At 51.2% G+C, this 10,849-nt stretch overlaps 1 protein-coding gene across 5 annotated transcripts; it reads right to left on the bottom strand.

The window, feature by feature from the left end:
* Positions 1–1,707: 1,707 nt before the first annotated feature.
* BIRC5 (baculoviral IAP repeat containing 5) lies at positions 1,708–10,849 on the bottom strand. 5 transcript variants are annotated; one of them, XM_038742015.1, is made up of 5 exons: positions 10,659–10,849; positions 7,905–8,014; positions 5,394–5,511; positions 3,258–3,339; positions 1,708–2,700 (listed from the first exon to the last, which is right to left on the bottom strand). In XM_038742015.1, the coding sequence occupies exons 1-5, from the start codon at positions 10,782–10,784 to the stop codon at positions 2,612–2,614; spliced, it is 525 nt and encodes a 174-aa protein (XP_038597943.1). In that variant the 5' UTR covers positions 10,785–10,849; the 3' UTR covers positions 1,708–2,611. The 5 variants fall into 5 exon arrangements, with proteins under 5 accessions (XP_038597943.1, XP_038597946.1, XP_038597947.1 ...); XM_038742018.1 differs by having other exon boundaries at positions 1,708–2,493; positions 10,659–10,848; XM_038742019.1 differs by having other exon boundaries at positions 1,708–2,122; positions 10,659–10,848.

The raw sequence follows: 10,849 nt of genomic DNA, 5'->3' as shown, positions 1-10,849 counted from the left end.
CGATTGATGATGATGACGATATACCTTGAATTAATGAATGAATCCGCTGTTGGGTAGGGACCGTCTCTCGATGTTGCCAACTTGGACTTCCCAAGCGCTCAGTACAGTGCCCTGCACACAGTAATAGCTCGAGAAATGCAACTGAATGAATGAAATAGGGGGCCCGGGCCGGCGGCGTGGGAGCCCCCTTGGCAGCTCACCTCCTCCGGGAGGCCTTCCCAGACTGAGCCCCCTCCTTCCTCTCCCCCTCCTTCCCCTCCCCACGGCACCTGTGTATATGTATATATGTTTGTACGTATTTATTACTCTATTTATTTTACTTGTACATATTTATTCTATTTATTTTGTTAATAGGTTTTGCTGTATCGTCTGCCTCCCGCTTCTAGACTGGGAGCCCGCTGTTGGGTAGGGACCGTCTCTAGATGTTGCCAACTTGGACTTCCCAAGTGCTTAGTACACAGTAAACGCTCAATAAATACGATTGAATGAATGAATGAATAAATATGATTGAACGAATGACGCCGTGGGGCTGGGCTGAACTCCCTGCCAGGCTGAGGGCTCTTCTCGAGCTGGGGTCAAGGCAGACAGAGGGGGATGGAGGTGGGGGAGACGGAGCCAAAACCTTAGTTGGGGTCACTAAAGGCTCCCCTGCCCAAGCCCCCTCCCCACAACTCCAAGGATTATCACCTCTTTACAGACAGGAAACGTATTTGCTAATTCAGCTGCAATGTACTCGCCCAAGCGCTGAGTACGGTGCTCTACGCCTAGTAAGCGCTCAATAAATACCATTCATTGACTGACTGACCAGTGTACGGCGTCTCCTAGACACTTATTACCAAAGCCTCCTCTAAGATCTGGCAGGATCAGCATGGCACAGCCCTAATTTTGCGGGGGGAAATATTTCGAACGCGTGTTCACCCTCTCCCGCCTTTTTTTTAAATAATGGTATTTACTAAGCGCTTCCTATGTGCAGAACACTGTTCTGCAAAATTGCCAATCTGTACTTCCCAAGCGCTTAGTACAGTGCTCTGCACATAGTAAGCGCTCAATGAATACGATTGATGATGATGATGATGATGTTCTAAGCGCCGGGGGGGGGCGGGGGAGAATACAAGGTGATCAAGTTGTCCCACGTTGGGGCTCACGGTCTTAATCCCCATTTCCCAGGTGAGGTAACTGAGGCTCGGAGAAGCGAAGTGACTTGCCCAAGGTCACACAGCAGACATGGATTTGAACCCATGACCTCTTGACTCCAAAGCCCGGGCTCTTTCCACTGAGCCACGCTGCTTCTCTAGACAGTGAGCTCGAGACGCCTTAGACAGTGAGCCCCGTGTGAAACAGGAGTTGTTTGTACTCATCTCCTTTCACGCTTAGCACAGGGTTCAGCGCGTGGCGCTTCCCAACTAGCATTAGAAAAAGCGGACGGGGCCGTCAGTGTAGACCCCCTCTACTGAGAATGTGAGCCCCACAAGGTACCTGATTATTGTAGATCTGCCGGACACCAGGATAGAACATGAGCCCCACGAGGTACCTGATCTACTGCGGTGCTTAGTACAGCGCCTGGCACGTAGTAAGCGCTTCAACACCCCAGTTACTATTAAAATACTCCCCCCTTCCCTCTCCCTCCACTGGAGAGGTTTAGGCAACTGTTGGCAGCGCGGAAGTGCTCCTGAGACAGCAGAGATGGCACAAAGGAGACGGGAGAGGTAGGTGGTAGAGGGAGCTTTTTTCATTATAAAAAAAAAATACCCAAACCAAAGGAACATTAGCGGTAGTTTCGAGCAAGCTCAGGCCCTCGGCGGCTCAGGGGGGTTAGCTTTTCGGCCAGCCCTGCCCTGGGAAGGTGGCCCAGAGACGGGCGAGGCTTCTCCCACCGGGCATGGAGGGGTCTTCCAGGGGTCCAACGGTGCCCGTTTCGCATCAAAAAGCCCGCCCACCCTCGATTCCGCTTTCTTGACCGGACCATCACCGCCCCCGGGGATCCCAAGGCCCGCGGGTCAGCTTGGTTCCCCGGGGGAGCAATGGAAACCCGGGGTGACGGAGGGTGGAGAAGCTCACACCTCGACTCTCGGGCCGGGGAGAGATGGCCAGGGCCGGCTGCGATGGGGGCCGCCTCTTCTTCCTCGAGGAAAGAGAGCAGAGGAGGTGCGCTGGCCGCCCCCCGCCCCCCAGAAAGAGCGAGAGAGATGGCACGCTGCTTCCGTCGCTGTCCTCGTCCCCGTCAACTGTCACCTCAGACGACACACAGCTGGCGCCTTGAAACCCCTGATCGGGGGTCACCTCCTCCGAGAAGCCTTCTCTGCCTCAATGAGAGGGGCTGGGCAGTCCACACTTATAATCCTACTGTTAGCGTCGCCTCCCTCCCTCCCAACCCCCCCAAAATATACATATATACAGAATAAAGACACCATTGAATCCTACTAAGATCGGGCTGCAACTAGAGACGCGTGAGCCAGGCAAGACCGTGTGCTGTGCCAACATCTGCTCCAGATCCTTGGAAAGGATTAAGATGGGGGAGGAAAGGGCGGGAGGGGAAAAAAAATCCTTCTCACCAGGCTGGCTGCTCTTTTCAATTCCATTGTGAGTTTGGAAATCTATAAAATGTTCACTATTAAAGGACACGCGAGAAAGGCTCTGCTGCTTGCTTCATTCGGGGCTCGACTCGGAAGGGTTGGGTGATTTCACAAGCATTCGCCGCCGCTGCCCCGGGGAGATTCAGAATTAAAACCCGATGGACAGATTTAAAAAAAAGCCTCTTTTCGAGGATGCGGTGAGGTTCGGGGACGGGGGCTTTCTGGGGCGGCCCGGAAGAGATGGGGCGGGGGGGAAATAAATCACTCTGAATTTAAGGCTCTATATTCACCCAGAATGACAAGTCAAAGGTACGCAGCCTTGGCACATTGGGCCTAAGTCCACTACTTGAAGATTGTGGGGTTCTAACCTCGCCCACCTGGTGGGACCCCCTGCCCCGATCCGGGGGTGGGCAGACAGTCCTGAGGGGCTCAGGCCTTTGTCCGGCGGGGAGGGAGGGAGGAGGGAGACCGGCGCCCGCGGATTGTCGGCACAAGCTAAAAGACAAATACGGGTCCAGTCCTAAAAAGACAAACCAGCGGAGAGAGTAGAAGAGGAAGTCACGTGGCGCTAGGGTTGGTCTTTCCCGGTCGTGGAGCTCCTGCCCTGGGGTCCCCCGCAACTGCAGAGGGGTGTGGGGGGCTGGTGGGGGGCAGGAGGGGGGCAGCGGGGGCTCAGTCACTCACAGGAGCCCAGCTGTTCGATGGCGCTGCGCACTTTCTTGGCCTTCTCTTCGAACGTGGCTCTCTTCTGGGAGGTTTCCTTTTGCTGGAAAGGAAGGAGAGACCCCCCCACAACCGAGGCGTCAGGGCTGGGGACCCGCCACATTTGGGGGCGGTGGGGTAGCTGGGTGGGAAGGAGAGAGTGGGGACCCCCCCCTCAACACTGGGAAGAGGGGGCAGGGCACGTGACTGGAGCTTAGGTTGTAGTAGCGGTAATATTAAAGTGCTGAGCGCGGGGAAGAAAACGGGAAGGGGATTTAGACACGGTCCCCCGTCCCGCAGAGGCTCCCAATCTAAGAGTAAAGGGGTTCTGGGGTGCGTATGGTGGGGGTTGGCAACTGAGCCACAGGAACAACGAAGATACAAAAACATAAAACGAGAACAATGGTTGGTGATTCCCCTCTTCCCCTCGTCCCGCTCTCCATCCCCCCCATTTTACCTCCTTCCCTTCCCCACAGCACCTGTATATATGTATATATGTTTGTACATATTTATTACTCTATTTATTTATTTTACTTGTACATATCTATTCTATTTATTTTATTTTGTTAGTATGTTTGGTTTCGTTCTCTGTCTCCCCCTTTTAGACTGTGAGCCCACTGTTGGGTAGGGACTGTCTCTATATGGTGCCAATTTGTACTTCCCAAGCGCTTAGTACAGTGCTCTGCACATAGTAAGCACTCAATAAATACGACATGATGATGATGATGATGATTATTCACTCATTCACTCAATCATATTTATCAAGTGCTATGTGCGGAGCACTGTGCTGAGCTCTTGGCATAGCCGTAACTTATGCACACGTTTGTAATTTATTTATATCGATGCCTGCCTCCCCCTCTAGACGGGAAGCTCCTCGTGGGCAGGGAGCGTGTCTTCCAACTCTTAGACTGGACTCTTCCAAGTGCTTCGTAAATACGCGCTCAATATATATCATCGATTGGTCTACCTCCAAAGTGCTCAGTACAGTGCTCTGCCCACAGAAAGGGCTCAACGGAAACCATTGGCTGATTGCTCTATCTCCCAAGCGCTTAGTACAGTGCATTGTGCCTAGTGGGCGCTTAGTAAACACCAATTCTGCTGCTCTCCCGATACTCCCCGGCCGAACCGATCGACAGAGCCCGGGAGTGGGATGGTTTGAAGTGGCGACTCCAAGGTGAGTAAAGCTACGGGGTGGCGGCCACCGGTACCCACGTGGATTTGGTCTTCCTTCAACTGGGGGGCTCGAGGAGCACCCCCTCCCAAGTCAGAGGGCCCAGGGGGGTGGCAGAAGCCTCCTTGAAATAGAAGCTTGCCTCATTATCCTTATTCTCTGCCATCTCTCCTAGGATTTAATGTCTGCCCCCGCCAGAGACTAGGGATCACGTCATCATCATCATCATCAATCGTATTTATTGAGCGCTTACTATGTGCAGAGCACTGTACTAAGTGCTTGGGAAGTACAAATTGGCAACATATAGAGACGATCCCTACCCAACGGTGGGCTCACAGTCTAAAAGGGGGAGACAGAGAACAAAACCAAACATACTAACAAAATAAAATAAATAGAATAGATATGTACAAATAAAATAGAGTAATAAATACGTACAAACATATATACATATATACAGGTGCTGTGGGGAAGGGAAGGAGGTAAGATGGGGGGGATGGAGAGGGACGAGGGGGAGAGGAAGGAAGGGGCTGAGTGTGGGAAGGCCTCCTGGAGGAGGTGAGCTCTCAGCAGGGCCTTGAAGGGAGGAAGAGAGCGAGCTTGGCGGAGGGGCAGAGGGATTGGGGGCATTCCAGGCCCGGGGGTCGATGGCGGGACGAGCGAGAGCGAGGTACGGTGAGGAGATCAGCGGTGGAGGAGCGGAGGGTGCGGACTGGGCTGTTGACGTCTACAGACGTCTGCAGACGTCACGTCTGCCCTACTCTGTTAAATCATAGTCTCCTAAGGACCTAGTCCAGAGCTCTGCACGCGGGAAGCACTCGATAAAAACCAGCGATTGATCGACTGGCTGTTGGGCCGCGGGGGTTTCTTTAGGGATGCCAGCAAAGGGCCACAGGCGTTCGTTCATCAGCGACCTCTCCCTGCCCCGCGTCTCGGCGCCCGTTACTTACAATCAGGTTTTTCGCTCTCTGCTTGTCCAGCTTCAGGAACTCCTGCACGGTCAGGTCTTCGATCTTCTTCTTGAGCGCGACGAAGGCACAGCCAGGGGAGTGATTCTTGTGTTCCTGTCTGGAAGGGAGGGCAACGACCCGTGAGGAGAATCTAGAAGCTCAGCAGAAGACCTGCATATACGTATACACACCTGTATATATGTTTGTATGTAGTTATTACTCTATTTATTTGTACATATTTATTTTATTTTGTTAATGTTTTGTTTTGTTGTCTGTCTCCCCCTTCTAGACTGTGAGCCCGCTGTCGGGTAGGGACCGTCTCTCTATGTTGCCACCTTGGACTTCCCAAGCGCTTAGTACAGTGCTCTGCACACAGTAAGCGCTCAATACGATTGAATGAATGAATGAAAAGACCTCAGGGTTGGTCACGCTTCCTCATGGCCTTGGAAAATTCATTTATGTCACGTCCCACATCACTGAAACATTGGCTCGTCCCCCAGAAGCTAACGCCGGGGGGAGGCTCTTCGCTCCTCTGGGCCTCTGCTTCCTCCTCTGTAAAATGGGGGTGAAATCCCTGTTTTCCCACCCCTTCAAGCCCCTTGTGGGGCAGGGTCTTGTCTGACCTGATTGCCTTATATCTTCCCAACCTGCACTTAATGGTAGTCATTAGCAATAATCATTATTATTGGATTTGTTGAGCGCTTACTATGTGCCAGGCACTGTTCTAAGTTCTGGGGTGGATAGAAGGTAATTGGGTTGGACACAGTCCCCGTCCCACATTGGGCTCGCAGTCCCAATTCACATTTCACAGATGAGGCAACTGAGGCCCCAGAGAGGTGAAGTGACTTGCCCAAGGCCACACAGCGGACAATTGGCGGAGCCGGGATTAGAACCCATGACCTTCTGATTTCCAGGCCGGTGCTCTATCCACTACACCAAGCTGCATAGCACATAGACTAATAATAATAATAATGGTATTTGTTAAGCCCTTACTATGTGCAAAGCACTGTTCTAAGCGCTGGGGGGGATACAAGGTGATCAGGTTGTCCCACTGGGGGCTCACAGTCTTAATCCCCATTTTACAGATGAGGGAACTGAGGCCCAGAGAAGTGAAGTGACTTGCCCAAAGTCACACAACTGACAAGTGGCGGTGCCGGGATTTGAACCCATGACCTCTGACTCCAAAGCCCGGGCTCTTTCCACTGAGCCACGCTGCTTCTCTTAATAGTCACCACTATTATAACTAGAAGCCCCAGGAGATACACACTTCTCCTCTAGACTGTAAGCTTGTCGTGGGCAGCTAATAACCTTGTAACCGCCCCAGCGCTTAGAACGGTGCTTTGCACATAGTAAGTGCTTAACAAATACCATCATTATTATTATTAGCTGAGTCTGTTATATTGTACTCTCCCTAGCGCTTAGTACAGTGCTCTGCACACAGTAAGCACTCAATAAATATGATTAATGGAATGAATGAACAGGATTGAATAAATGAATTAATAATAATAATGGCATTTATTAAGCGCTTACTATGTGCAAAGCACTGTTCTAAGCGCTGAGGAGGTGATTAGGTTGTCCCAAGGGGGCTCACAGTCTTAATCCCCATTTTACAGCTGAGGGAACTGAGGCCCAGAGAAGTGAAGTGACTTGCCCAAAGTCACACAGCCGACGAGTGGCGGAGCCGGGATTTGAACCCATGACCTCCAACTCCAAAGTCCGTGCTCCTTCCACTGAGCTGCGCTGCTTCTCTAATATGATTGATGGCTGGATTCCGTTAATAAGAATAATGATGGTATTTGTTAAGCGCTTACTATGTGCAAAGCACTGTTCTAAACGCTACTATCGGCTCTGCATTTTGCCCTTCTTCCCTTAGGGAACTTCGCTTGGAAACAAAGAGTCTGGCCTGGTCCAACCTGTCCCCGGAGCTGGGGAGGGGAGCGTTGCGGGGGACCTCATCATCATCATCATCATCATCATCAGTCGTATTTATTGAGCGCTTACTGTGTGCAGAGCACTGTACTAAGCGCTTGGGAAGTACAATTTGGCAACATATAGAGACAGTCCCTTTGCGAGGGACCTCATCATCATCATCAATCGTATTTATTGAGCGCTTACTGTGTGCAGAGCACTGTACTAAGCGCTTGGGAAGTACAATTTGGCAACATATAGAGCCAGTCCCTACCCAACAGTGAGCTCACAGTCTAAAAGGGGGAGACAGAGAACAAAACCAAACGTACTAACAAAATAAAATAAATAGAATAGATATGTACAAGTAAAATAAATAGAGTAATAAAAATGTACAATCATATATACATATATACAGGTGCTGTGGGGAAGGGAAGGAGGTAAGATGGGGGGGATGGAGAGGGGGACCTCTTGGAACCCAGGAGACGCACGCTTCTCCTCGAGACTGTAAGCTTGTCGTGGGCAGCTAATGACCTTGTAACCGCCCCAGCGCTTAGAACAGTGCTTAATAAATGCCGTCATTATTATTATTATTATTATTATTACAGGGGGTCGTCGTCGGGCTCCCAGCCCTCCAGCTCCTTGAAGCAGAAGAAACACTGTGCCACGTCCGGCCCGTTCTCGCTTGGGCAGTGCAGGAACCCGGCTGCGGCCATCTGCGGGGAGGGAAGCACAGCGGTGAAACCGGCGGGTGAGGAGGGCGGAGGGGAAACCGTCATCATCAATCGTATTTATTGAGCGCTTACTACGTGCAGAGCGCCGGACTAAGCGCTTGGGAAGTACAAGTTGGCAACATACTGAGGCAGTCCCTACCCAGCAGTGGGCTCACGGTCTAAAAGGGGGGGACAGAGAACAAAACCAAACATACTAACAAAATAAAATAGAATAGATATGTACAAGTAAAATGAATAAATTAATAAATAATAAATAATAAATAATAAATAATAAATAAAACCATCCTGCGGTTATCCGGCAGTGCCCAAGCCCTTCGGTTTTCCGGGGCGTTCCCACCCTCATCGTCACCCTTCGTGGTACTGGGTGGGCATATTCGGGGCGCACAGAGTTTTTTGGGGGGGACACAAGGCCCGCCTCGAGGGGTTGGCGGCCTAGGGAGACGAGGCAAGCGGGCGGCTGAAATACAGGCCTCTGCACCGAGTATCAATCAGTGATGATGATGGCATCTGTTAAGCGCTTACTATCATCATCATCATCAATCGTATTTATTGAGCGCTTACTATGTGCAGAGCACTGGACTAAGCGCTTGGGAAGTACAAATTGGCAACATATAGAGACAGTCCCTACCCACCAGTGGGCTCACAGTCTAAAAGGGGGGGACAGAGAACAAAACCAAACGTACTAACAAAATAAAATAAATAGAATAGATATGCACAAGTAAAATAAATAAATAAATAAATAATAAATAATAAATAAAACCGTCCTGCGGTTATCCGGCGGTGCCCAAGCCCTTCGGTTTTCCGGGGCGTTCCCACCCTCATCGTCACCCTTCGTGGTACTGGGTGGGCATATTCGGGGCGCACAGAGTTTTTTGGGGGGACAGAAGGCCCGCCTCGAGGGGTTAGCGGCCTAGGGAGACGAGGCAAGCCGGCGGCTGAAATACAGGGCTCTGCACCGAGTATCAATCAGTGATGATGATGGCATCTGTTAAGCGCTATGTGCAAAGCACTGTTCTAAGCGCTGGGGGGGACACAAGGCGATCACGTTGTCCCACGTGGGGCTCACAGTCTTAATACTTGCCCGGGCTCGGCAGTCAGAGGTCATGGGTTCGAATCCCAGCTCCGCCAATTGTCAGCTGGGTGACTTTGGCCAAGTCACTTCACTTCTCTGGGCCTCAGTGACCTCATCTGTAAAATGGGGATGAAGACTGTGAGCCCCCCGGGGGACAACCTGATCACCTTGTAACCTCCCCAGCGCTTAGAACAGTGCTTGGCACATAGTAAGCGCCTCATAAATGCCGTTATTATTATTCTTTTAGACTGTGAGCCCAATGGTGGGTAGGGACTGTCTCTATATGTTGCCAATTTGTACTTCCCAAGCGCTTAGTACAGTGCTCTGCACATAGTAAGCGCTCAATAAATGATTGATTGATTAATACATATATATGTTTGTACATATTTATTACTCTATTTATTTTACTCGTACCTATCTATTCTATGTATTTTATTCTGCTAGTATGTTTGGTTTTGTTGTCTGTCTCCCCCTTCTAGACTGTGAGCCCACTGCTAGGTAGGGGCTGTCTCTATATCATCATCATCATCATCAATCGTATTTATTGAGCGCTTACTATGTGCAGAGCACCGGACTAAGCGCTTGGGAAGTCCAAACTGGCAACATCTAGAGACAGTCCCTACCCACCAGTGGGCTTACAGTCTAAAAGGGGGAGACGGAGAACAAAACCAAACATACTAACAAAATAAATAGAATAGATAGATGTTGCCAGCTTGTACTTCCCAAGCGCTTAGTCCAGTGCTCTGCACATAGTAAGCGCTCAATAAATACGATTGATTGATTGATTGATCCCCATTTTTACAGATGAGCATCAGGCAGAAACCTGCGCATCAGGCAGAAACTCCTCACCCTGGGCTTCAAGGCTGTCCATCCATCCCCTGGCCCCCTCCTACCTCACCTCCCTTCTGTCCTTCTCCAGCCCAGCCCGCACCCTCTGCTCCTCCACCATTAATCTCCTCACTGTACCTCGTTCTCGCCTGTCCCGCCATCGACCCCCGGCCCACGTCCTCCCCCGGGCCTGGAATGCCCCCAATCCCTCTGCCCCTCCGCCAAGCTCGCTCTCTTCCTCCCTTCAAGGCCCTGCTGAGAGCTCACCTCCTCCAGGAGGCCTTCCCACACTGAGCCCCTTCCTTCCTCTCCCCCTCGCCCCCCTCTCCATCCCCCCATCTTACCTCCTTCCCTTCCCCACAGCACCTGTATATATGTATATACGTGTGTACATATTTATTACTCTATTTATTTTACTTGTACATATCTATTCTATTTTATTTTGTTAGTATGTTTGGTTTTGTCTCCCCCTTTTAGACTGTGAGCCCACTGTTGGGTAGGGACTGTCCCTAGATGTTGCCAATTTGGACTTCCCAAGCGCTTAGTCCGGTGCTCTGCACACAGTAAGCGCTCAGTAAATACGATTGATGATGATGATGAGGCTCAATAATAGGATTGATTGATTGATGGTTCCAAGAAAAAATACGATTGAATGAAAGGAAGAGAGGGAGCGAGGAGGGGCCCACCAGGGGGGAGGAGGAGGGAGGCGGGTCCCCCTTGGCTCACCCGCTCCGGGGTGCAGGAGCAGCCCTCGGTGAAGGGCCAGTTCTTGTAGGTGGCGATGCGGTCTTGCAGGCGGTAGAGCCGCAGGGCGGAGGGCAGCTGGGCGGCGTCCATGCGGGAGGCGCCCATCACCACCTCCTAAAGGCCTTTCAAATTGGACCGTTGCTAGGCAGCGCGCAGCATGCCGGGAACGC

This window comes from Tachyglossus aculeatus, unplaced genomic scaffold (genome assembly GCF_015852505.1).
Source record: "Tachyglossus aculeatus isolate mTacAcu1 unplaced genomic scaffold, mTacAcu1.pri SUPER_34, whole genome shotgun sequence".
Classification (NCBI taxonomy): Eukaryota; Metazoa; Chordata; class Mammalia; order Monotremata; family Tachyglossidae; genus Tachyglossus; species Tachyglossus aculeatus.
The sequence above is the reverse complement of the archived record's forward strand: the minus strand, read 5'-3'. Positions and strand labels throughout refer to the sequence as shown.

What these genes read in the sequence shown, in the direction of transcription:
- BIRC5 (XM_038742015.1), bottom strand. Translation starts at nt 10,784, where the DNA reads ATGGGCGCCTCCCGCATGGACGCCGCCCAGCTGCCCTCCGCCCTGCGG. An exon ending in GCTCCTGCACCCCGGAGCGG is followed by an intron (nt 8,015 to 10,658) that starts GTGAGCCAAGGG and finishes CCCTCCCCGCAG; the next exon opens with ATGGCCGCAGCCGGGTTCCT. An exon ending in CATCGAACAGCTGGGCTCCT is followed by an intron (nt 2,701 to 3,257) that starts GTGAGTGACTGA and finishes TCCCCGGGGCAG; the next exon opens with CGGCGGCGAATGCTTGTGAA.